The sequence below is a fragment of the Bufo bufo genome, chromosome 11, assembly GCF_905171765.1.
Source record: "Bufo bufo chromosome 11, aBufBuf1.1, whole genome shotgun sequence".
Lineage (NCBI taxonomy): Eukaryota > Metazoa > Chordata > Amphibia > Anura > Bufonidae > Bufo > Bufo bufo.
The window spans coordinates 77,400,448-77,427,677 of record NC_053399.1 but is presented as its reverse complement, the minus strand read 5'-3'; the positions used below and the strand labels follow the sequence as shown (position 1 = coordinate 77,427,677).

At 46.7% G+C, this 27,230-nt stretch overlaps 1 protein-coding gene and 1 long non-coding RNA gene across 2 annotated transcripts; both read left to right on the top strand.

Moving 5' to 3' along the window:
- Positions 1 to 1,951: 1,951 nt before the first annotated feature.
- On the top strand, positions 1,952 to 26,603 carry GCHFR (GTP cyclohydrolase I feedback regulator). The gene is made up of 3 exons (XM_040411678.1): positions 1,952 to 2,089; positions 25,260 to 25,354; positions 25,869 to 26,603. The coding sequence occupies exons 1-3, from the start codon at positions 2,054 to 2,056 to the stop codon at positions 25,990 to 25,992; spliced, it is 255 nt and encodes an 84-aa protein (XP_040267612.1). The 5' UTR covers positions 1,952 to 2,053; the 3' UTR covers positions 25,993 to 26,603.
- Positions 7,445 to 7,947, top strand: LOC120981897. The gene is made up of 4 exons (XR_005774809.1): positions 7,445 to 7,531; positions 7,680 to 7,707; positions 7,840 to 7,867; positions 7,920 to 7,947. It is a non-coding gene; the product is annotated as an uncharacterized LOC120981897 (long non-coding RNA).
- Positions 26,604 to 27,230: the final 627 nt, after the last annotated feature.

Sequence of the window (27,230 nt, the reverse complement as noted above, 5' to 3'; positions counted from 1 at the left end):
GTGAGGGGGCACTGAGGGGGCTACACTATTGTGAGGGGACACTAAGGGGGGCTACACTACTGTGAGGGGGCACTGAGGGGGCTACACTATTGTGATGGGGCACTGAGGGGGGCTACACTACTGTGAGGGGGCACTAAGGGGGGCTACACTACTGTGAGGGGGCACTAAGGGGGCTACACTATTGTGAGGGGGCACTAAGGGGGCTACACTAATGTGATGGGGGCACTGAGGGGGCTACACTATTGTGAGGGGGCACTGAGGGGGGCTACACTATTGTGAGGGGACACTAAGGGGGCTACACTACTGTGATGGGGGCACTGAGGGGGCTACACTATTGTGATGGGGCACTGAGGGGGCTACACTACTGTGAGGGGGCACTAAAGTGGCTACACTACTGTGAGGGGGCACTAAGGGGGCTACACTATTGTGAGGGGGCACTAAGGGGGCTACACTATTGTGAGGGGGCACTAAGGGGGCTACACTAATGTGATGGGGCACTGAGGGGGCTACACTATTGTGAGGGACACTAGGGGGCTACACTATTGTGAGGGGGCACTAAGGGGGCTACACTAATGTGAAGGGGGGCACTAAGGGGGGCTACACTATTGTGAGGGGGGCACTAAGGGGGTTACACTATTGTGAGGTGGCACTAAGGGGGGTTACACTATTATGAGGGGGCACTAAGGGGGTTACACTATTATGAGGGGGCACTAAGGGGGTTACACTATTATGAGGGGGGCACTAAGGGGGCTACACTGTTGTGAGGGGGCTCTAAGGGGGCTGCACTACTGTGAGGTGGCACTAAGGGGGATACACTATTGTGAGGGGGCACTAAGGGGGCTACACTATTGTGAGGGGGCTACACTACTGTGAGGGGGCACTAAGAGGGATACACTATTGTGAGGGGGCACTAAGCAGGCTACACTATTGTGAGGGGGCACTAAGGGGGCTACACTATTGTGAGGGGGCACTAAGGGGGCTACACTATTGTGAAGGGACACTAAGGGGGCTACACTGTTGTGAGGGGGCACTAAGGGGGCTACACTACTGTGAGGGGGCACTAAGGGGGCTACACTATTGTGAGGGGGCACTAAGGAGGCTACACTATTGTGAGGTGGCACTAAGGGGGCTACACTACTGTGAGGTGGCACTAAGGGGGCTACACTATTGTGAGGGGGCACTAAGGGGGCTACACTACTGTGAGGGGGCACTAAGGGGGCTACACTATTGTGAGGGGGCACTAAGGAGGCTACACTATTGTGAGGTGGCACTAAGGGGGCTACACTACTGTGAGGGGGCACTAAGGGGGCTACACTATTGTGAGGGGGGCACTAAGGGGGCTACACTAATGTGATGGGGCACTGAGGGGGCTACACTATTGTGAGGGGACACTAAGGGGGCTACACTATTGTGAGGGGCACTAAGGGGGCTACACTACTGTGAGGGGGCACTAAGGAGGCTACACTATTGTGAGGGGGCACTGAGGGGGCTACACTACTGTGAGGGGGCACTGAGGGGGCTGTTGTGTTGTATGATGGCCCCCGCAGAATATTGTGGCATCTGTTATAAATGGCAGCCACAATGTGGACAGAGCCTAACCATGCAGGTTTAACCCTTCAATGCTAGGTGAGCCTATCACAGCACACGGGTAACATCCATTTACAGGGACCAGTCACAATTTGTACAACGTGTGTATTGGGGTAAAGCCGCAGATTTCCCTCTACATTTCCCACAGGGTAAGGTGTGTACCGCACATACTCTATGCCTCATACCACACTGAGGTAAGAAGAGACTGCGACATTATATACACGTCAAGCGACAGTTTCAACCAGGACTCCAGTGACAGTTAACCCCTTCCATTCCCTCCTCAGTTATACACATAACTGAGCCAATCACTGGTCCTTACACTTCCGGAGACGCCCCGTGACGTCACGGCAGTCTGAGCCCTTCTATTGGTTGAGCGGTGGAGGCGAGTCGGGATAAGGAAGGTCAGCTTAGCAGATGGGGCTGGAGTGACAGCGGAGAGGGCGCAGCGGCGGCAGCAGCAGGCACCATGCCCTACCTACTGATCAGCACCCAGATCCGCATGGTGAGCGCTCGGGAGCGGGCGGGGGGATTACTGATCATCGCATTGTTATTATCTGCGACAGTCAGCATGTTGTCTGTAGTCTACAGCTAGCGTTACCTGCTATACAGGCTGTGCACTATACGTACAGGTGTCAGTACAGGTGTAGGAGCTGTGCACTATACATACAGGTGTCAGTACAGGTGTAGGAGCTGTGCACTATACATACAGGTGTCAGTACAGGTGTAGGAGCTGTGCACTATACATACAGGTGTCAGTACAGGTGTAGGAGCTGTGCACTATACATACAGGTGTCAGTACAGGTGTAGGAGCTGTGCACTATACATACAGGTGTCAGTACAGCTGTAGGAGCTGTGCACTATACGTACAGGTGTAGGAGCTGGGCACTATACATACAGGTGTCAGTACAGGTGTAGGAGCTGTGCACTATACGTACAGGTGTAGGAGCTGTGCACTATACATACAGGTGTCAGTACAGGTGTAGGAGCTGTGCACTATACATACAGGTGTCAGTACAGGTGTAGGAGCTGTGCACTATACATACAGGTGTAGGAGCTGTGCACTATACATACAGGTGTCAGTACAGGTGTAGGAGCTGTGCACTATACATACAGGTGTAGGAGCTGTGCACTATACATACATGTGTCAGTACAGGTGTAGGAGCTGTGCACTATACATACAGGTGTCAGTACAGGTGTAGGAGCTGTGCACTATACATACAGGTGTAGGAGCTGTGCACTATACATACATGTGTCAGTACAGGTGTAGGAGCTGTGCACTATACATACACGTGTCAGTACAGGTGTAGGAGCTGTGCACTATACATACAGGTGTCAGTACAGGTGTAGGAGCTGTGCACTATACATACAGTGTCAGTACAGGTCTAGGAGCTGTGCACTATACATACAGGTGTCAGTACAGGTGTAGGAGCTGTGCACTATACGTACAGGTGTAGGAGCTGTGCACTATACATACAGGTGTCAGTACAGGTGTAGGAGCTGTGCACTATACATACAGGTGTCAGTACAGGTCTAGGAGCTGTGCACTATACATACAGGTGTCAGTACAGGTGTAGGAGCTGTGCACTATACATACAGGTGTCAGTACAGGTCTAGGAGCTGTGCACTATACATACAGGTGTCAGTACAGGTGTAGGAGCTGTGCACTATACGTACAGGTGTAGGAGCTGTGCACTATACATACAGGTGTCAGTACAGGTGTAGGAGCTGTGCACTATACATACAGGTGTAGGAGCTGTGCACTATACATACAGGTGTAGGAGCTGTGCACTATACATACAGGTGTCAGTACAGGTGTAGGAGCTGTGCACTATACATACAGGTGTAGGAGCTGTGCACTATACATACATGTGTCAGTACAGGTGTAGGAGCTGTGCACTATACATACAGGTGTCAGTACAGGTGTAGGAGCTGTGCACTATACATACAGGTGTAGGAGCTGTGCACTATACATACACGTGTCAGTACAGTGTAGGAGCTGTGCACTATACATACACGTGTCAGTACAGGTGTAGGAGCTGTGCACTATACATACACGTGTCAGTACAGGTGTAGGAGCTGTGCACTATACATACAGGTGTCAGTACAGGTGTAGGAGCTGTGCACTATACATACACGTGTCAGTACAGGTGTAGGAGCTGTGCACTATACATACACGTGTCAGTACAGGTGTAGGAGCTGTGCACTATACATACAGGTGTCAGTACAGGTGTAGGAGCTGTGCACTATACATACAGGTGTCAGTACAGGTGTAGGAGCTGTGCACTATACATACAGGTGTCAGTACAGGTGTAGAGCTGTGCACTATACATACAGGTGTCAGTTCAGGTGTAGAAGCTGTGCACTATACATACAGGTGTAGGAGCTGTGCACTATACATACAGGTGTCAGTACAGGTGTAGGAGCTGTGCACTATACATACAGGTGTCAGTACAGGTGTAGGAGCTGTGCACTATACATACAGGTGTAGGAGCTGTGCACTATACATACAGGTGTAGGAGCTGTGCACTATACATACAGGTGTCAGTACAGGTGTAGGAGCTGTGCACTATACATACATGTGTCAGTACAGGTGTAGGAGCTGTGCACTATACATACATGTGTCAGTACAGGTGTAGGAGCTGTGCACTATACATACAGGTGTCAGTTCAGGTGTAGGAGCTGTGCACTATACATACATGTGTCAGTACAGGTGTAGGAGCTGTGCACTATACATACACGTGTCAGTACAGGTGTAGGAGCTGTGCACTATACATACAGGTGTCAGTACAGGTGTAGGAGCTGTGCACTATACATACAGGTGTCAGTACAGCTGTAGGAGCTGTGCACTATACATACAGGTGTAGGAGCTGTGCACTATACATACAGGTGTAGGAGCTGTGCACTATACATACAGGTGTCAGTACAGGTGTAGGAGCTGTGCACTATACATACAGGTGTAGGAGCTGTGCACTATACATACAGGTGTCAGTACAGGTGTAGGAGCTGTGCACTATACATACAGGTGTAGGAGCTGTGCACTATACATACAGGTGTCAGTACAGGTGTAGGAGCTGTGCACTATACATACATGTGTCAGTACAGGTGTAGGAGCTGTGCACTATACATACACGTGTCAGTACAGGTGTAGGAGCTGTGCACTATACATACAGGTGTTAGTACAGGTGTAGGAGCTGTGCACTATACATACAGGTGTCAGTACAGGTGTAGGAGCTGTGCACTATACATACAGGTGCAGGAGCTGTGCACTATACATACAGGTGTCAGTACAGGTATAGGATCTGTGCACTATACATACAGGTGTCAGTACAGGTGTAGGAGCTGTGCACTATACATACAGGTGTCAGTACAGGTGTAGGAGCTGTGCACTATACATACAGGTGTCAGTACAGGTGTAGGAGCTGTGCACTATACATACAGGTGTCAGTACAGGTGTAGGAGCTGTGCACTATACATACAGGTGTCAGTACAGGTGTAGGAGCTGTTCACTATACATACATGTGTCAGTACAGGTGTAGGAGGTGTGCACTATACATACATGTGTCAGTACAGGTGTAGGAGATGTGCACTATACATACAGGTGTAGGAGCTGTGCACTATACATACAGGTGTCAGTACAGGTGTAGGAGCTGTGCATTATACATACAGGTGTCAGTACAGGTGTAGGAGCTGTGCACTATACATACAGGTGTCAGTACAGGTGTAGGAGCTGTGCACTATACATACAGGTGTCCGTACAGGTGTAGGAGCTGTGCACTATACATACACGTGTCAGTACAGGTGTAGGAGCTGTGCACTATACATACAGGTGTCAGTACAGGTGTAGGAGCTGTGCACTATACATACAGGTGTAGGAGCTGTGCACTATACATCCAGGTGTCAGTACAGGTGTAGGAGCTGTGCACTATACATACAGGTGTCAGTACAGGTGTAGGAGCTGTGCACTATACGTACAGGTGTAGGAGCTGGGCACTATACATCCAGGTGTCAGTACAGGTGTAGGAGCTGTGCACTATACATACAGGTGTAGGAGCTGTGCACTATACATACAGGTGTAGGAGCTGTGCACTATACATACAGGTGTAGGAGCTGTGCACTATACATACATGTGTCAGTACAGGTGTATGAGCTGTGCACTATACATACAGGTGTAGGAGCTGTGCACTATACATACATGTGTCAGTACAGGTGTATGAGCTGTGCACTATACATACAGGTGTCAGTTCAGGTGTAGGAGCTGTGCACTATACATACATGTGTCAGTACAGGTGTAGGAGCTGTGCACTATACATACAGGTGTCAGTTCAGGTGTAGGAGCTGTGCACTATACATACATGTGTCAGTACAGGTGTAGGAGCTGTGCACTATACATACAGGTATCAGTACAGGTGTCGGAGCTGTGCACTATACATACACGTGTCAGCACAGGTGTAGGAGCTGTGCACTATACATACATGTGTCAGTACAGGTGTAGGAGCTGTGCACTATACATACATGTGTCAGTACAGGTGTAGGAGCTGTGCACTATACATACAGGTGTCAGTACAGGTGTAGGAGCTGTGCACTATACATACAGGTGTCAGTACAGGTGTAGGAGCTGTGCACTATACGTACAGGTGTCAGTACAGGTGTAGGAGCTGTGCACTATACATACAGGTGTAGGAGCTGTGCACTATACATACAGGTGTCAGTACAGGTGTAGGAGCTGTGCACTATACATACAGGTGTCAGTACAGGTGTAGGAGCTGTGCACTATACATACATACTATACATACAGGTGTAGGAGCTGTGCACTATACATACAGGTGTAGGAGCTGTGCACTATACATACAGGTGTAGGAGCTGTGCACTATACATACAGGTGTAGGAGCTGTGCACTATACATACAGGTGTCAGTACAGGTGTATGAGCTGTGCACTATACATACAGGTGTAGGAGCTGTGCACTATACATACATGTGTCAGTACAGGTGTATGAGCTGTGCACTATACGTACAGGTGTAGGAGCTGTGCACTATACATACATGTGTCAGTACAGGTGTAGGAGCTGTGCACTATACATACAGGTGTCAGTACAGGTGTAGGAGCTGTGCACTATACATACAGGTGTAGGAGCTGTGCAGCATACATACATGTGTCAGTACAGGTGTAGGAGCTGTGCACTATACATACAGGTGTCAGTTCAGGTGTAGGAGCTGTGCACTATACATACATGTGTCAGTACAGGTGTAGGAGCTGTGCACTATACATACAGGTGTCAGTACAGGTGTAGGAGCTGTGCACTATACATACAGGTGTCAGTACAGGTGTAGGAGCTGTGCACTATACATACAGGTGTCAGTACAGCTGTAGGAGCTGTGCACTATACATACATGTGTCAGTACAGGTGTAGGAGCTGTGCACTATACATACAGGTGTCAGTTCAGGTGTAGGAGCTGTGCACTATACATACATGTGTCAGTACAGGTGTAGGAGCTGTGCACTATACATACAGGTATCAGTACAGGTGTAGGAGCTGTGCACTATACATACAGGTGTCCGTACAGGTGTAGGAGCTGTGCACTATACATACAGGTGTCCGTACAGGTGTAGGAGCTGTGCACTATACATACAGGTGTCAGTACAGGTGTAGGAGCTGTGCACTATACGTACAGGTGTCAGTACAGGTGTAGGAGCTGTGCACTATACATACAGGTGTAGGAGCTGTGCACTATACATACAGGTGTAGGAGCTGTGCACTATACATACAGGTGTCAGTACAGGTGTAGGAGCTGTGCACTATACATACATACTATACATACAGGTGTCAGTACAGGTGTAGGAGCTGTGCACTATACATACAGGTGTAGGAGCTGTGCACTATACATACAGGTGTAGGAGCTGTGCACTATACATACAGGTGTAGGAGCTGTGCACTATACATACAGGTGTCAGTACAGGTGTATGAGCTGTGCACTATACATACAGCTGTAGGAGCTGTGCACTATACATACATGTGTCAGTACAGGTGTATGAGCTGTGCACTATACGTACAGGTGTAGGAGCTGTGCACTATACATACATGTGTCAGTACAGGTGTAGGAGCTGTGCACTATACATACAGGTGTCAGTACAGGTGTAGGAGCTGTGCACTATACATACAGGTGTCAGTACAGGTGTAGGAGCTGTGCAGCATACATACATGTGTCAGTACAGGTGTAGGAGCTGTGCACTATACATACACGTGTCAGTACAGGTGTAGGAGCTGTGCACTATACATACAGGTGTCAGTTCAGGTGTAGGAGCTGTGCACTATACATACAGGTGTCAGTTCAGGTGTAGGAGCTGTGCACTATACATACAGGTGTCAGTTCAGGTGTAGGAGCTGTGCACTATACATACATGTGTCAGTACAGGTGTAGGAGCTGTGCACTATACATACAGGTGTCAGTACAGCTGTAGGAGCTGTGCACTATACATACATGTGTCAGTACAGGTGTAGGAGCTGTGCACTATACATACACGTGTCAGTACAGGTGTAGGAGCTGTGCACTATACATACAGGTGTCAGTACAGGTGTAGGAGCTGTGCACTATACATACAGGTGTCCGTACAGGTGTAGGAGCTGTGCACTATACATACAGGTGTCAGTACAGGTGTAGGAGCTGTGCACTATACATACAGGTGTCCGTACAGGTGTAGGAGCTGTGCACTATACATACAGGTGTCCGTACAGGTGTAGGAGCTGTGCACTATACATACACGTGTCAGTACAGGTGTAGGAGCTGTGCACTATACATACAGGTGTCCGTACAGGTGTAGGAGCTGTGCACTATACATACAGGTGTCCGTACAGGTGTAGGAGCTGTGCACTATACATACAGGTGTCCGTACAGGTGTAGGAGCTGTGCACTATACATACACGTGTCAGTACAGGTGTAGGAGCTGTATATGATGTGATATTTTGTGGATATATATCAGTGCTGCTCAGTGACAATACAATACCACATTGGCAAAACCATCTCGGTGTAAAGGCCAGGGCCGTCTTTATTATTGATTGGACCCTGGGTAAGAATTTACTTGGGCCCCCTGGATCCCGCCTTCCCACACCCTAGCAGGCAATCACACCGTCCACCACAACACAAACACAAAAAAAATACCACACACCTCGTAGAGTAGTAAACTTTAATAATGACGAGTGGCCACTAGAGGTGTTCCTTGGCAGTAATGTAAATACTGCCTTTTTTTTCCTGAAAAAGCAGTATTTACATTAAAAAGCTTGCAGAGACATGCTATAGACACCAGAACTACTACGTTTAGCTGTTGTGGTTCTGGTGACTATAGTGTCCTTTAATATAGAGAAAAAATAAAGAATCAGCACAAAAGTATCAAATAAAATGGCTGTATCATTATTTTAAAAATTAAAAAGCACGATTATTTTGCAGATTACTTTTTGTTTTTTACAATGTGCAGATAGTACTGTACTACTAACCCCTCCATCCACCCCTACATCCAGGGTAATACAGCCCCACATACCTTTCAGACCTTCAGACCAGACCACCATTTTTCAGCCATTTTTTCGTCTCTGCAGTTTGACAAACGAAATCTTAGTTTACTACTTTTCCATCATCCTCCCATCTTCTGGACAAATCATCCTACTACCCCAATGCTGTGCCGCTGTGCTCCCCAATCTTATACTGCAGAAACAGATAAACCCCCTGAAAATACTAGTACCATGCAGATAGTGCCCTTCAATAATTATTGGCACACAGTGCCCTAAAATAAGATAATAGTGCCCCTGACACTAATAGTGTAAACATAACGTCCCCCAAAAATAATTGTGGTAAGCTGATACTGTGCCAAGGTGCCCCCACAGTAATAGTGCTCCCAAAAGTCCCACCAATAGGAATAATTCTCTGCTAGAGCACACATGGTAGTAATAGTTCTCCTACAGTGCCCCCAACATGTCCCCACTGTGCCCCAGAAGTAATAATGCTCCCATAGTGCCCATACTAGTAATTGTTTTCCCCATAGACCCCCGTAGTAATAAAGCCCATCATAATAATTCTCCTTATATTGTGCCAGTGCAAAAAATACCCCCTTTTAATGCCCCCAGTTGAGCTAATGTCCCCATAGTGCCCCTATAATGTGCCAGTATAAAATACCCCTATATAGTGCCCCCAGTAAATGCCCTCATAGTGCTCCTCTTCCCACTTCTTCCTAGTGCCCCCCATAATGTTCCAGTATAAAATGCCCCATATACAGTGACCCAGTAGATGCCCTCAGTGTCCTCCATAATTTGCAAGTATAACATACTCCTTCTTAGTGCCCCCCATAGATGAGCCCATAGTACTCCTCTCTCCCCTTCCCCATAGTACCCACCATAATGTGCCACAGTATAAAATGACCCTATACAGAGCCCCCCATATAAAATACCCCTTCTTTTTGGCCTCAGTAGATGCCCCCAATAATGTGCCAGCAAGCGCCCCCTTAGATGCCTCCATAGTGCCACCAATGATGTGCCAGTAAGAAGTGCCCCCACAGTGCCCCCCAATAATATGCTAGTAAGATGTGCCCCCACAGATGCCCCCCAATAATGTGCCAGTAAGATGTGCCCCCATAGATGTCCCCCAATAATGTGCCAGTAACAAGTACCCTCATGGATGCCCGTAAATCGTGCCAGTAACAAGTACCCCCATAGATGTCCCCCAATAATGTGCCAGTAACAAGTACCCTCATGGATGCCCGTAAATCGTGCCAGTAACAAGTACCCCCATAGATGCCCCCCAATAATGTGCCAGTAACAAGTACCCCCCATAGATGCCCCCCAATCATGTGCTAGTAACAAGTACCCCTATAGATGCCCCCCAATCATGTGCCAGTAACAAATGCCCCCCAATCATGTGCCAGTAACAGTTGCCCCCCAATCATGTGCCAGTAGCAAGTGCCCCCATAGATGCCCCCAATCATGTGCCAGTAACAAGTGCCCCCATAGATGCCCCCCAATCATGTGCCAGTAGCAAGTGCCCCCATAGATGCCCCCAATCATGTGCCAGTAACAGGAGCCCCTATAGGTGCCCCCAATCATGTGCCAGTAGCAAGTGCCCCCATAGATGCCCCCAATCATGTGCCAGTAACAAGTGCCCCCATAGATGCCCCCAATCATGTGCCAGTAACAAGTGTCATCGCGCCGCCTGCACCGGTCTCTCTCTTATAGTCGGTGAAGGGAGGCTCCTTTCCTTCCCCTGCCCCGCCGCAGCACATCTATCTGTATCTCAGCAATTCTTTGGATTTACGGACGTATTTAGATATTTGGGGCACAGTAAAAAAAGGGCACAATAGGGTAGTACGTTCTAAATGGTGTTTATAATTTAAAAAACGTGCAATGGAGGCCCGCCTTGTAGGGTTGTGCTAATATAGGCTCAATCTTATTGAAGGCTTGTTATACAAGATCTTGTCGCCGGGTGTGCTGCCGCAGGTCGTAGTTCCTTTGGAAAGGGATGTCCAGTCCCTCCAAATGGTGCTTTAAGAGAAAGACAAAGTTCCTTATCCGGCGCTCAAATACCCGGTATAGACCGTTATGAATATAGAAAAGTCTTAATTTTATCAAAATGCGCATAGAATAAAAACAACGCGTTTCGGGAAGGCTTTGGTCCCCTTCATCAGGTTACCATAAGTGATAATACGTGTGGTACAAATGGGGGTTTATAAACCGTAAAAAAAACGCCAAACAAAACGCCTCTGTGGGTGGTTTCTGCCTCATGGGACCCCCCACAGGTGCTGTCTCATTAGCATACAGAATCAACATCTGAAAGGCATATTCATATAAATAATAATAAATGTATTGCAACAATGACCGTTTTTAGAGCTCAAAGATGTGTCCATTTTTTTCGTTATTAATGATGGTTAAAACATTATTTATATAATGAATAAACTCGAGCAATAATGAGTCACATGATCGCGCTACTCCCGGTCATGTGACTAGCTCTATAGTAACTACAAGACAATGATCCGGCCAATCAGAGGCTGTTGCGTGACTGGTGGCTGTCATGTGACTAATTCCGGTCATGTGACCCGTAGCCTGGAGGCTGTCATGTGACTAACTTCGGTCATGTGACCTGTTGCCTGGAGATAAGGATGCTGGAGCCAGGGGAGTTTACGATGGCAGTTGGGTCACGTGATACCCCACATGATTGCTGTGTTTGCGGTCACGTGGCCCGTTGCCAAGGCTCCCAAACGCTACACAAAGCATACTCTTCTTGAAACGATTGGGGAACATCGTTCATGCCGGGACTGTCCGTATCTATGGACTGGTATTGACTCTGTATATTTGATATAACACTGTTAAAAGTTATAATATAGAAACTAGCGCTAACTGAGCATACGTAATATTAAAACTGGTAAAATATGATTTATATAGAGCAGTGATGCCCAACCTACGGCCCGCAGGCCAAATGCGGCCCGCGAAGCCGTGTCATGCGGCCCGCTCAGTGACCGGACTTTATCAGCGCAGGGCGCGCTGCGAACGGCACAGGCAGCAAAGCGATGCAATCTCCCCGCCCAGCGCCGCCTCCTAGCTAATTTATTCACTGCATTTGCAGGACACTGAAGGGGGGGATATCTGTGGAGGATACTGAAGGGGGGGATATCTGTGGAGGACTCTGAAGGGGGGGGATATCTGTGGAGGATACTGAAGGGGGGGATATCTGTGGAGGACTCTGAAGGGGGGGGGATATCTGTGGAGGACACTGAAGGAGGGGATATCTGTGGAGGACACTGAAGGGGGGGGATATCTGTGGAGGGACACTGAAGGAGGGGATATCTGTGGAGGACACTGAAGGAGGGGATATCTGTGGAGGACACTGAAGGAGGGGATATCTGTGGAGGACACTGAAGGAGGGGATATCTGTGGAGGACACTGAAGGAGGGGATATCTGTGGAGGACACTGAAGGGGGGGATATCTGTGGAGGACACTGAAGGGGGGGATATCTGTGGAGGTCACTGAAGGGGGGGGATATCTGTGGAGGACACTGAAGGGGGGGATATCTGTGGAGGACACTGAAGGGGGGGGGATATCTGTGGAGGACACTGAAGGGGGGCATATCTGTGGAGGACACTGAAGGGGGGGGGATATCTGTGGAGGACACTGAAGGGGGGGGGGATATCTGTGGAGGACACTGAAGGGGGGGGATATCTGTGGAGGACACTGAAGGGGGGCATATCTGTGGAGGACACTGAAGGGGGGGGGGGGATATCTGTGGAGGACACTGAAGGGGGGGGGGATATCTGTGGAGGACACTGAAGGGGGGGGATATCTGTGGAGGACACTGAAGGGGGGGGGATATCTGTGGAGGACACTGAAGGGGGGGGGATATCTGTGGAGGGACACTGAAGGGGGGGGGATATCTGTGGAGGACACTGAAGGGGGGGGGGATATCTGTGGAGGACACTGAAGGGGGGGGGGATATCTGTGGAGGACACTGAAGGGGGGGGGATATCTGTGGAGGACACTGAAGGAGGGGATATCTGTGGAGGACACTGAAGGGGGGGGATATCTGTGGAGGACACTGAAGGAGGGGATATCTGTGGAGGACACTGAAGGGGGGGGGATATCTGTGGAGGACACTGAAGGGGGGGGGATATCTGTGGAGGACACTTAGGGGGATGTTGGGGTGGGAGGTCCAGTTCAGACCAGTAGATTTTAGGGGTCCACAATCCGCAAGATGTGGAGAGAGATAAGCACACAAAAGGGCTTCTGTGTACTTTCGGGTCCATACCTCCGTGCGACAAAAGATAGGACATGGTGAAATCAATAGGTCCGCACACGGCCGGTGCCTATGTGTTGCGGATCCGCGGTCTGCAAAACGGACATGGCTGTCACTTGGTCGTGTGAATGTGGCCTCAGGCTAGGACTACACGGCGACGTGTTGCACGACATACAAAGTATTTCAATGGTGTTGCAACTCGACACGCTGCAACAGCGACAGACCGTTGCAAAAAATCCATCCAAGTCGGATTTATTTGCTACCGTTGCTCCACAGCATGTTGCGTGGCGACACCATTGAAATACATTACATGAAATGTCGCCATGTAGCCATACCCTTTTGCGTCGCCCGACTTTTCTGCGACTCATCTCGCCGTGTAGCGCTAGCCAAAAAAACGTTTAGCCAGAGACAACCAGTTTCAGTGCCAAGAGTTTTGCTTACGGTCAGGGCAGTGTCGTAACCAGGGGGGCACCTAGCCTTTTCTGCTGCCTGAGACGAAAACTGAAACAGAACCCCCCCCCCCTCCCAAATGCCAATTTCTTAACCTAACCCCTTCCCTTTAGCCCATGGCCCTTCGGCTGCCCCCCTCTTGGAAAGATGTTATCATGAAACAATCCCTTTAACCCCTTCCTGATTATCGCCGTACGTGTACTGTGCGGCGGGAAGTGACTTCCTGACCCCCACCGCACACAGGGCACAGGAGATGTGCTTGCCCAATCAGAGGCAGTTACTAACAGCCAGGCACTGGCGTCACTGAAAACTCTGATGCCGGTGGATTAACCCCTTAGATGTGCCGGTCAATGCTGACTTCGGCATCTAAGGTGCTTACAGGAGGAGAGGGCTCTTTTAACCATCGGCTTCCTAGGCCTCGGGGCCTGCCAGCTACAGAAGCCTATTAGGCATATTGCAATTTTCACTTTGCCATTTTTCACCATCTGTTGTGAAATATTTTTTTGTGAAACAGACAGCTAAATATTAGATATTGCCATTAAAAAAAAAACTAAGAAAAAAACTATTGAAACAAAAAACTAAGAAAATCCTCTAGTTGTAATTTAATACACAAATAATGTCGTGTAAAATATTTTATTATAAAAATGCCAATGCACATACGACAATTACTTCATTACACAAAAATGCAAAAATTTTAAATGATTGAGGATATATACTACATGAAGGTCCACTGATATTAAAGCTTCATAATTATAGTATCAGTATACTACGCACTCTCTGCACGGTCCAAAGAGCCATAACTGTGCTATTAAGCTACAAAAAATAATCTACATCAAATGGCCTAAAAATAAGTATATATGCTGCATAAATAAAGTGCAAAAAAGTAAAGTGCAAACATACACAAATATCCACAAAAAAGTTAACTATACATTGGGTAACAATGGTTAAATCAGCATAAAGTGAATGTAAAGTGCAGGTGCTATAAAATACAAGTACTCTATAATGATAGCTAATATGGCTGATAGCCCCACATGGAAGGACTGGGAAATTTCCCTGTGGGCCGATGCCCAGAGGGCCCTCCAGATACATAAGGATCTGATGTAGGCTGCCCTGTGGTATCTAGTTCTGAGGTAGTGTTTTGTATTTCTATTGCTCCACCTTCTGCCAATTTGGGCCACTTTTTGTTTTTTTCCAGGGCCTCTTTAGGTTCCCAGTCTGCCCTTGCCAACGGGTGACAGCGATGACACAAATCCAGGAGAACAGGGTGAAGGTTTTGGGGGGTACTATCTCTCCTTGGGGGGACAGCACCTTAGGCGGCTTGAGGAGACTTTTATAGGCCATACATGCTCCTCTGTAATTCTGGGAAGAAGGGATACAAATGAGCGCTTAACAAGCCCACCAGATGTAGGGCAGCTATCCTATAAATCAATGTTAAACCCTTTAGATAGGCCTTGAGACATGACTCGGATATTAAATAAGCCAGCATCTCATCTGCAGACAGCTGTTTCGGGGTGATTGCCTCTTATCAGTGCAGAGCAGAGAGTACTGGCTTAACTGGGTGAGAGGCCTAAGTCAGGATTTGGGGGGTACTATCTCTCCTTGGGGATTGGTGTGAGGAGACTTATAGGCCATACAGTGGATGTAAAAAGTCTACACACCCCTGTTAAAATGTCAGGTTTCTGTGATGTAAAAAAACGAGACAAAGATAAATCATTTCAGAACTTTTTCCACCTTTAATGTGACCTATAAACTGTACAACTCAACTGAAAAACAAACTGAAATCTTTTAGGTGGAGGAAGAAAAAATATAAAAATAAAATAATGTGGTTGCACACCCATAAACTAATACTTTGTTGAAGCACCTTTTGATTTTATTACAGCACTCAGTCTTTTTGGGTATGAGTCTATCAGCATGGCACATTTTGACTTGGCAAAATTTGCCCACTCCAAATCTGTCAGATTGCGAGGGCATCTCCTGGGCACAGCCCTCTTCGGATCACCCCACAGATTTTCAATCGGATTCAGGTCTGGGCTCTGGCTGGGCCATTCCAGAACTTTAATCTTCTTCTGGTAAAGCCATTCCTTTGGTGATTTGGATGTATGCTTTGGGTTGTTGTCATGCTGAAAGATGAGGTGCCTCTTCATGTTCAGCTTTCTAGCAGAAGCCTGAAGGTTTTGTGCCAATATTGACTGGTATTTGGAACTGTTCATAATTCCCTCAAGCTTAACTAAGGCCCCAGTTCCAGCTGAAGAAAAACAGCCCCTTGGCATGATGCTGCCACCACCATGCTTCACTGTGGGGATGGTGTTCTTTTGGTGATGTGCAGTGTTGTTTTTGTGCCAAACATATTTTTTGGAATTATAGCCAAAAAGTTCAACCTTGGTTTCATCAGACCATAACACCTTTTCCCACATGCTTTTGGGAGACTTCAGATGTGTTTTTGCAAAATGTAGCCTGGCTTGGATGTTTTTCTTATTAAGAAAAGGCTTTCGTCATGCCACTCTACCCCATAGCCAGTGGCGTACCGCCAATAAAGGCAGACCACACCATAGCTATGGGGCCCGCAGCACAGGTGGGCCCGGCGCGCACAGAAGGCCCCGCCCCCTTCGTCTATTCAGCACAGAGACAGTTTATGAGAATCATGCGGGCATGCGGCACTTGTCGGGCCCCCCCCCCGCTCCCTGTCTAACCTAATGACCTGGGCTGTGGGCGTGCTGTATTTCACACTGGCCAATCAGCATTTAGCAGCGCTAACTTCAAGTACCCGCGTAGCATCTGTGATCTGGATGCCTCTGACAAGTCATCAGCCCATGGCAATGAGTGCAGGCACCCCCCCCAATCCGGCTCCGAACCAGTCTAATGGTTGGTACTTGGTTGATATTATTCTTGGGGGCAGCATCCATCAAGCAGTGGGGTTTTGGGAGGGGCTCATAGAAGACTCGGGGGAAGGGGGGGCTCTCATAGAGGCTCGTAGAGGACAGTGTGCTTTCCTCCTACTTCTCACCCCCCCCCCCCTGGCATTTTGGAGGGCATTAGGGGTTGAATAACCCCTTTAACTCCTGGTTGGATATTATTCTTGAGGGCAGCAGCCACCAAGCAATGGGGTTTTGGGGGGCCTCATGGGGGGGCTCATAGAGGACAGTGTAAAAATACACCCCAAAACACATTGCCCTACTTCTCCTGAGTACGGCGATACCACATGTGTGACACTTTTTTGCAGCCAAGATGCGCAAAGGGGCCCAAATTCCAATGAGAATCTTTACGATTTCACAGGGCATTTTTTACGCATTTGGATTCCAAACTACTTCTCACGCTTTAGGTCCCCTAAAATGCCAGGGCAGTATAACTACCCCACAAGTGACCCCATTTTTGAAAGAAGACACCCCAAGGTATTCCGTGAGGGGCATGGTGAGTTACTCGAATATTTTTTTTTTGGCACAAGTTAGCGGAAAATGATTTATATTTTATTTTTTCTCTTACAAAGTCTCATATTCCACTAACATGGGACAAAAAATAAAATTTTACATGAACTCGCCATGCCCCTCACAAACTATCTTGGGGTGTCTTCTTTTCAAAATGGGGTCACATGTGGGGTATTTATACTGCCCTGGCATTTTAGGGGCCCTAAAGCGTGAGAAGAAGTCTGGAATATAAATGTCTAAAAAATGTTACGCATTTGGTTTCCGTGAGGGGTATGGTGAGTTCATGTGAGATTTAATTTTTTGTCACAAGTTAGTGGAATATGAGACTTTGTAAGAAAAAAATAAATAAATTACAATTTCTGCTAACTTGTGACAAAAAAAAAATCTTCTATGAACTCGCCATGTCCCTCAAAAGTGATCTTTATAGCGCTGCAGCGATTTTACTGTGTTTTTGCAGTGATCAGAAAAAATAATAATTCTGTCACTGCGGTGGGGCGGACTGAACGCAAGTGTGCGCACAAGATCAGGCCTGATCGGGCGAACACTGCGTTTTTTGTAGAGCCTATAGAACATGTCCTATTCTTGTCCGCAATTGCGGACAAGAAAAGGCATTTTCTATATAGTTCTGGCAATGTGCCGATCCGCAAAATGCGGAAAGCACATTGCCGGTGTCCGTGTTTTGCGGATCCGCGGTGTCCCTGTTTTGCGGATCCGTGTATCCGCAAAACACGCACGGACGTCTGAATGGAGCCTTACAGGGGGGTGATCAATGACAGGGGGGGTGATCAGGGAGTCTAATATGGGGTGATCAGGGGTTAAAAAGGGGTTAATAAGTGACAGGGGTGTAGTGTAGTGGTGTTTAGTACTACTTACAGAGCTGCTTGTGTCCTCTGGTGGTCGATCCAAGCAAAAGGGACCACCAGAGGACCAGGTAGCAGGTATATTAGACGCTGTTATCAAAACAGCGTTTAATATACCTTTCAGGGGTTAAAAAAATTGCATCTACAGCCTGCCAGCGAATGATCGCCGCTGGCTGTAGATCAGCTCGTTTACCTTCCGATCCTGTGAACGCGTGCTCCTGTGTGCGCGCGTTCACAGGAAATCTCGCGTCTCGCGAGATGACGCGCCGGCGCGTCAAGGAGGAATGAATCGACCGCCTCCGGAACGCAATCCTGCGTTAGGCGGTCCGGAGGCGGTTAACAGGGGTGTGTAGACTTTTTATATCCACTGTACGTGCTCTTGTGGATTAGAGGCAGAGCTTGTTAAGAGCTCATTTGCATCCCTTTCTGCCCAGACCTGCCCAGCCCAGAGTGGGCGGATGATGCTCACTTGCTCCCCGGAGCTGGATTCAGTCTGTTGGGATCCCGGGCAGGCGTTCCACTCTCACATGCACCGAAGACACATCCGACAGGGACACATGTGACTACTGCAACCAATCTGCAACCAACACATGACGCAAGGGGTGCAGGTCATCGTTGCGGCCTGTGGTTGGCTGCAATGATATTGTGTTCTCCCGTCGGCGCACATGGGAGCGGAACTTTACTTGGGGCAGTAGGGATGGACATTACTAGGGGCAGTGGAGATGGACATTACTCTGGGCAGTAGGGATGGACATTACTAGGGGCAGTCGGGATGGACATTACTAGGGGCAGTCGGGATGGACATTACTAGGGGCAGTGGGGATGGACATTACTAGGGGCAGTGGGGATGGACATTACTCTGGGCAGTAGGGATGGACATTACTAGGGGCAGTGGGGATGGACATTACTAGGGGCAGTGGGGATGGACATTACTAGGGGCAGTGGGGATGGACATTACTCTGGGCAGTGGGGATGGACATTACTCTGGGCAGTGGGGATGGACATTACTAGGGGCAGTGGGGATGGACATTACTAGGGGCAGTGGGGATGGACATTACTAGGGGCAGTGGGGATGGACATTACTAGGGGCAGTGGGGATGGACATTACTAGGGGCAGTGGGGATGGACATTACTCTGGGCAGTAGGAATGAACATTTACTCTGGGCAGTGGGGATGGACATTACTGGGGGCAGTGGGGATGGACATTACTGGGGGCAGTGGGGATGGACATTACTGGGGGCAGTGGGGATGGACATTACTGGGGGCAGTGGGGATGGACATTACTGGGGGCAGTGGGGATGGACATTACTGGGGGCAGTGGGGATGGACATTACTGGGGGCAGTGGGGATGGACATTACTGGGGGCAGTGGGGATGGACATTACTGGGGGCAGTGGGGATGGACATTACTGGGGGCAGTGGGGATGGACATTACTGGGGGCAGTGGGGATGGACATTACTGGGGGCAGTGGGGATGGACATTATTGCATTATTGGTATTGGCAAAGTGGGGTCATTATTGTTTCAGAAGAACCGAATACCTCAGTGCAGCATAATATACTGCCCGAGAAGAACCAAATAACACAGTGAAGCATAGTATACTACTCCAACGAAATAACCAAATTACACAGTGCAGTGCAGCAGAAGTTATGCTGGGGCGGTGTATTGTGCTACACTTTGGTATTTGGTTTTGCTGCAGAACCAAATGCAAAAGTGTAGCACCCTATACTGCCCTCCTGTGGTATGGTTGGCCCCATATTCTATTAATGTGTGCCTGCCTGAGTACAACATGGGGTCTCTTAGTTTTTTCCAGGGCCACTTTGGACTCCCAGTCTGCCCATGAAGCTCTATGTAAATTACAGGTACTATAAATACAAGTACTCTATAATAATAGCTCATACAGACCAGATTGCACTGCAGCATATCAAATGTAATATGGACCCCAAACCCTCAACGCGTTTTGCTTCTTCATGAGGTTATAGTTTGGGAAATTATCTTGAAAAATTGCTTCTAAAATTCTAAGCCTTCTAACATTCTAAAAAATATAAAATTACATTTACAAAATAAAAGCAACATAAAGTAAATATATGGTGAATGTTAAAGGGGTTATCCAATTCTAAAAATGCCCCCACAATGCCCGGACCCCTCCTATAGATTATTCTTACCCGGCTCCCCGTAACTTGCATCACTCTGGATCCCTGCACGGCCGCCGCTGCATCTCACCGTTGCATGGATCAAAACATACGGCGACGTGGTGTGCAGCCAAAAGCAGGCCGCAACGGTCACCAGCTTCATCATGGGTGATGGGGTAAGTAGATCTATGGAGGGGCCTGGGCATTGTTGGGGGCATTTTCAGAATTGGATAACCCCTTTAATAATTAGTTTATGAGGTATCCTCATCTGTCTTAAAAGCAGAGAAATTCAAATTCAGAAAATTGCTAATTTTTTCACATTTTCTGTTAGTTTTTTTTTTTTTATAAATAAAGGTGAAATATACACTGCCCGTCCAAAAAAAAGTTGCCACTAAAAATATTTAGTTGGACTGCATTTAGCTTTGATTACAGCACGCATTCGCTGAGGCATTGTTTCGATAAGCTTCTGCAAGATTTATTTCCATCCAGTGTTGCATTAATTTTTCACCAAGATCTTGCATTGATGATGGTAGAGTCTGACCTCTCCGCAAAACCTTCTCCAGCACATCCCAAAGATTCTCAATGGGGTTAAGGTCTGGACTCTGTGGTGGCCAATCCATGAATCCTCGCATTGTCATCTTGGAATATGCCCGTGCCATCAGGGAAGAAAAAATCCATTGATGGAATAACCTGGTCATTCAGGATGTTCAGGTAGTCGCTGACCTCATTCTTGGAGCACATACTGTTGCTGAACCTAGACCTGACCAACTGCAGAAACCCCAGATCATAGCACTGCCCCCACAGGCTTGTACAGGAGGCACTAGGCATGATGGGTGCATCACTTCATCTGCCTCTCTTCTTACCCTGATGTGCCCATCACTCTGGAACAGGGTAAATCTGGACTCCTCAGACCACATGACCTTCTTCCATTGCTCCAGAGTCCAATCTTTATGCTCCCTAGCAAATTTAAGCCTTTTTTTCTGGTTTGCCCCACTGATTAGTGGTTTTCTTACGGCTACACAGCTGTTCAGTCCCAATCCCTTGAGTTCCCTTCGCATTGTGCATGTGGAAATGCTCTTACTTTCACTATTAAACATAGCCCTGAGTTCTACTGTTGTTTTTCTTCGATTTTGATTTCACCAAACGTTTCAGTGATCGCCGATCACGATCATTCAGGATTTTTTTCCCGCCACATTTTTTCCTCGAATACGATGGGTCCCCACTATCCTTCCAGTTTTTAATAATGCGTTGGACAGTGCTTAACCCAATTTTAGTAGTTTCTGCAATTTTCTTAGATGTTTTCTCTGCTTGATGCATGCCAATGATTTGACCCTTCTCAAACGGACTAACATCTTTTCCACGACCACGAGATGTGTCATTCGACATGGTTGTTTAATCAATGAGAAGCAACTCATTACACCAGTTGGGGTTAAATAACTTGTTGCCAGCTGAAAGATAATCGCCCATGCAGTAATTATCCAATAGGAGGCTCATAAATATTTGCTTAGTTAAATCCAGGTGGCGGTGACGTACCGCACGATGTGTCACGAGAAAGTCTCCGAATCGGTTAGATAAATAAAACTATATACTATAAGCCCCAGGCTGTATGGGAAGCATACACCCCTTGAGCCTAATATTTTTAAATGTTTTGCCACACCCCTGCCATCATTTCCCTATGTCAGTTTTCTAGAGTTGAAAAGATACAAATTTTTGCACTTAAAAAACTTGCAAATTTTGGCGTTTGCATAGCAATTGCCACTTCACAAAAATGTGGGAGGCAAAAATGTGTTTCCTCTTACATTTCCAAGGTGATAGGCTAAAGTGGTTCTTTAGGCCTCTTCCTAAATTGGCTCCATCAGTTAACCTGTACAAAGAATACACTTCCTACAGTACTTCTATCGTTCCACAGATTCTGTGATCCCGGCTGGTTCCTGTGGCCACCGGACAGACCGCGGGCGCTGACGCCATGACCAAATGTGCTCCTCTTTCTTTCTGTTCAGGAGAATAATGTAGATGTAGCTAAACATGAAGAAAGAGTATCACATCGGGTCGGGATGTCAAAGTATGACTCCTGTCGGGATTGCGGAATCGGTAGAGGAACGGAAGGGTAAGTACTGCTGAAATTGTATTATTTCCACAGGTTAGGTGAAGGAACCATTTTAGGTCAGATGATCCCTTTATTTGGTTTCCCATGAAATGAAGCTATGTGCATGTCAGGGACTGACATGTTTGTTGTCAATCGCTGTACAGCATTATCAAATATGTCTGCCTTAAATATATAGATATTAGATTAGAATAAGGGTTTACTGTTCTAGCATTCTGCATCCCTCTGTGAATTTTACAGTATCCCATTTTTGAGCTTAGACATGAATATACAGTAGGTTTATTAATTATGACATTTTATCCCTTGTCACTTAAAGGGAACCTGTCATGTGGATATTTGATTATAATCTAACTAATTATATACAATCATTAACTACTAAAAGTACCTTAGATGTATTCACTTACTGGTGTGACGGATGGTTACCTCATAATATACAGACAAAGATGCCACATGCCGCATGCTAATGAGCTGATTTGAGTCCAGCGTGATGTCATTGAGTCCAGCGTATATTTAATTCAGAGCTATAGCCACTCCCCTGCCCACCTGCTGCTGATTCATATGGAAAAAAACTGTCAATCAGCAGCAGGTGGGCGGGGAGAGTCAGAAGCTCATGAATATTCATGACTCATCATTATGAGCTGGAGCTTTTCAATACAAGATGTTGGCAGATTGACTGGGTCAATTAAAGAAAGTGACCCAGCATTTTGCTAAGAGAATCAATCACTTATTTATGTTGCCCTTAGTTAGTACTCCATAAAACTGGTGACAGGTTCCCTTTAAGTTCATTTACGAATTCTCCAGTGTGCTTGAAACATCTGTATATGAGAATATTCCCAGTATGTGTCTGTGCTCACAGCTGGGTCTATGGAAAACAATACACAGATTATTTTCCCGGCTTTTCTACAGACCATCTCCAAGTGGCTTCATTCACTGCAAAAATCTTTACGAATATTGAACAATATTAGGGAATTGTATCAATATCTGTGTTAGGCCTCATGCACACCACCGTTGGATGTTTTGCGGTCCGCATACCACAGATACCGGCCGTGTCCATTATGTATTTTGTGGAATGAAACAGCTGTCCCCTAATAGAACAGTCCTATCCTTGTCCGTAATGCGGATAATATTAGGACATGACAATAGTCATTTCCGTTTTTTTTTTTTGCAGCCCCCATTGACGTGAATGGGGCATATGAATGCCACAAAATAAACTGAACAAACACGGAAAAAAAAATACGTTCATGTGCATGAGCCCTTGGGGACTGATGCTAATAATATCAGTTTTAGGGAATTACCAGTTGTGTAATTTACTTATTTACATTTCTAGATGATGTCCATGGAAAAAAAGCAAAGTCTTGGATACGAGGGTTGGATAATGCCCTATCCAACCTCTATAATGCCCGAGCCCCTCATACAGGTTGTACTTACCCCGGCACCTGCGTCGCTCTTGATGCCTGCATGGCCGCCGAGGCATCTCAGGTGACGCAGCCTGCTACTGGCTTCCCCCCCTGTCGCTGGATGTTTTGATCCGCGCGATTAGGAGATGCATCGGAGGCCATACAGGCATCAGGAGCAACGTGGGTGCCGGCGGCCGTGAGGGCATCAAGAGTGACGCGGGTGCCAGGAAGCAGGGTAAGTACAACCTGTATGAGGGGCCCAGGCATTTTGGGGAGCATTATAGGGGTTAGATAACCCCTTTAAAGGATCACTCAGGGCAAGGGCTCTTTTATTTACAGTAACACACTGCCGGGCGGAGGCTTTCGCCCAGCAGTGTGTTCAGTGACGTCACCGTCTCTGATGGGCGGGCTTTAGCGTGACATCACCGGTTCACTGCTGGGAGGAAGCCTCCGCCTGGCAGCTCTAAGGAGAGCCCGAAACGTCACAGAACTCCATAAAATGCCTTTGCGCTGCACGATTTACCGCAGGGCAAAGGAGAGCATCGGAGCATGAACTGCTCCGATGTTCAAGTCAGGGGGGCTGCCGGGGAGAAAATGGGGATATGTCCAGGTTCAGCTCTGTACCCCGACAACCCCTTTAAGGTCATACATGGACCGATAATCAGGCTAATTATTGGTGATAAGCATTTGAAGAAACACTCGTTCCCAGTAATTGAACTGTCTAAAAGGTGCCAGCGATCACCGGATGAACAAGCAAATGCTCGTTCATCAGGTAATTTTGACTTTCAGCCGGAATAAAAAATTATCAATTTTGTGGAGCAGATCCCGCTGTCTAATCTGCTGCCCTGTACAATGATTTTCTATGGGGCCAAGCGATCATTTAGCCATTGCTTGTCCCCATAAAGCAGAGGTGACGGGTGCATGGACAATCGGACAATTATCAGGATTTTTGGTTGGTTCCCGATAATTGGCTGAAACATTGGTCCCTGTAAAAGGACTTTAAGATCCGAAGGGATAAATGTGAGAGATGATGTTTTTAGTCCGGAGATTCTCCTGTATTAATAGCGGCCTGAATTAGGAGTGCATGGTTGCAGAATTTTTTATAATCTCACACTATTTTGTCAAATACATTAGGAAGCTCTAGAGGTGTCCAAAATGATATTGATGGTCACTTGAAGAGAAATTATTAATTTGATGACTATAAAGACATTTCCAAACATTTGATTACTGCTCCACTGGTTTTCACATAGTCATGTCCACATTCATGTCTCCATGGTTACAGACTACAAACAAACCCTGACTGTAGTCAGATCCTGCAATCATATTATCATCTACTCCTTCTGATCTTCTTGATACCTTACAAACAGTAGAGAAGCCATTGTGGGTTTTCTTGTTTCTGATTCTCTAAGTAATCTTAGTGAAAGCAGATTATGTTGAGATTACTCCCCTGTAGGGACAGATTATTGCAGATTATACATATGAATGCAATATCCATCTAGCCTTACATAAACTATTATTCATACAGGGATTGATTTTCTTTTTGGCAGGAAACTGGCCCTACAATCGTTGGGGATGAAAGCTCTGATCCACGCCTAATGGCGCAACTTGGAGCAGTTAAAAGGACGATGCTGGGAAATAATTTGTAAGCTTTTTCCTTATATTTTGTCACTGTATATGCTAATTAATAATTTATATACTCATAGATTTACATGGTCTGTGAAAATAAGTTGCATCTGCGGGCTGGCATTACCGAATTCTATGCCTTGTCTGGTACTTTTTTTAATATGGGATAATCTGTAGAACTCTTTACACTTGAAGGGGTTGTTTCATCATAGAAGAGAGTCCCAAGTGGAGGACTCTATGATGTCCAAACCCCATATGTCACGAGACAACCCTTTTTAGCACTACCCATTTTGTGGCCTGTTCCAATTTTGTGAAAAATAGATCTCTGCAAAACAAAAAGGTACAACATTAATAACCAGCAGCCGGGTCCTAAGAATAGGAGTTGAGGGGGCCGGGGGCTAGAGATACCACTTGTATAAAAAAAACTCAGAACAAGACTACTTTGCAAATAGGATGAATCCAAATAGCCCCTTGTGAGGAAGAAGATATGAATTCTTATGTATGGATTATTGTCTTTCTTTTCTTTTTGTTAGTGCGGAATATGTTGTTAATGATCCCCCACGAGTGACCCTGGACAACCTTGAAAATCTTGGTTACCGTGTCATTAGCATGACAGGGGTTGGCCAAACTCTTGTATGGTGTCTGCATAAAGAGTAGAAACCTCAATCTTTAAGGACGGCTTCCTATACATCAGATCAGCATACAGGACAGTCCAGAAAGCCAACTGTTGGACTCCGATGGAGGACATCTGTGAAGAAATCTCACCATTCAAAATCCTGGACACCTGCGACCCAGTGGAAGTGATCTATAAAATGAAGGCATCATGCAAATGTTATATATATACATTTTATTAGGGTATATACACAGGGATATAGGCAGATTTATTGCAGAAACTTCTGCAACAAGTCTGCCCCGTGTGAATATGCTCTATGGCTATGTTCACATGGTTGTTTTAGCATACTGAAAATTTGGGCCCAGAATCCACATAAAAATTCCATATGTTTTTCACACCAAGAATGATCACGTTTGGGACGAGCGAACTTGTGTTTTCAAGTTTGGCGTACAAAGTTCGGGTTATCTAAGAATTCTGTTATGGATTCAGCTACCACGGACCATAGCTTATGGTCCGTGGTAGAGGAATCCATAACGGAATTCTTAGATAACAAGAACCCGAACCTTGTACGCCGAACTTGAAACACAAGTTCGCTCATCCCTAATCACGTTCCTTTTTGGGGTGGGTTTGTGACAGGGATTTGCAATCCATGAGCAAAAAAAAATGGACTGTATGACGTATACCATGGATTTCCCATTGAAGCAGTTATGTAGTGAAAATGTGTCAAAATCCACACAGAAATGTCATTGTGTGAACATGGCTTTAGTTTCCTGCTGCCATAAATTGGGAAGTAAAGGTGGACATTATGGCACATTTCATCAGTGATATAATTTTACGAGTGTAATGATTAACGCTCTACAAAATTCAGTAAAGAATTGGTACAGAATGACAAACTGTCTTGCACCCCTGATGTTTACATCGGAGCATTTCATTTCATGCTCCGATGCTCTCCTTTGCCCTGCGCTGAATCGTGCAGGGCAAAGGCATTTTCTGGAGTTCCGGTGACGTACCGGGCTCTCCTTAGAGCTGCCAGGCGGGCTCTTTTATTTACAATAACACACTGCCGGGCAGAAGCTTCCGCCCAGCAGTGTGTTCGGTGACGTCACCGGCTCTGATGGGCGGGCTTTATTTTTTCCTATTCTAATGGTTATACCAGTTTATTCAGTTGCCTATTTTCTTTTCTTTTGGGATATAGGTGAAAATATTTTACATGTGCTGGAAAATAAATGATCTCAAATTTCTTTCAAGATTATGCTTTTTTATTTCCATTATCAAAAGGGGT

Excerpts from the sequence above, each read along its gene's own strand:
- GCHFR (XM_040411678.1), top strand. The coding sequence starts at position 2,054 with ATGCCCTACCTACTGATCAGCACCCAGATCCGCATG. Across the intron at positions 2,090-25,259 it reads TCAGCACCCAGATCCGCATG|GAAACTGGCCCTACAATCGT; the intron begins GTGAGCGCTCGG and ends TCTTTTTGGCAG. Across the intron at positions 25,355-25,868 it reads ACGATGCTGGGAAATAATTT|TGCGGAATATGTTGTTAATG; the intron begins GTAAGCTTTTTC and ends TCTTTTTGTTAG.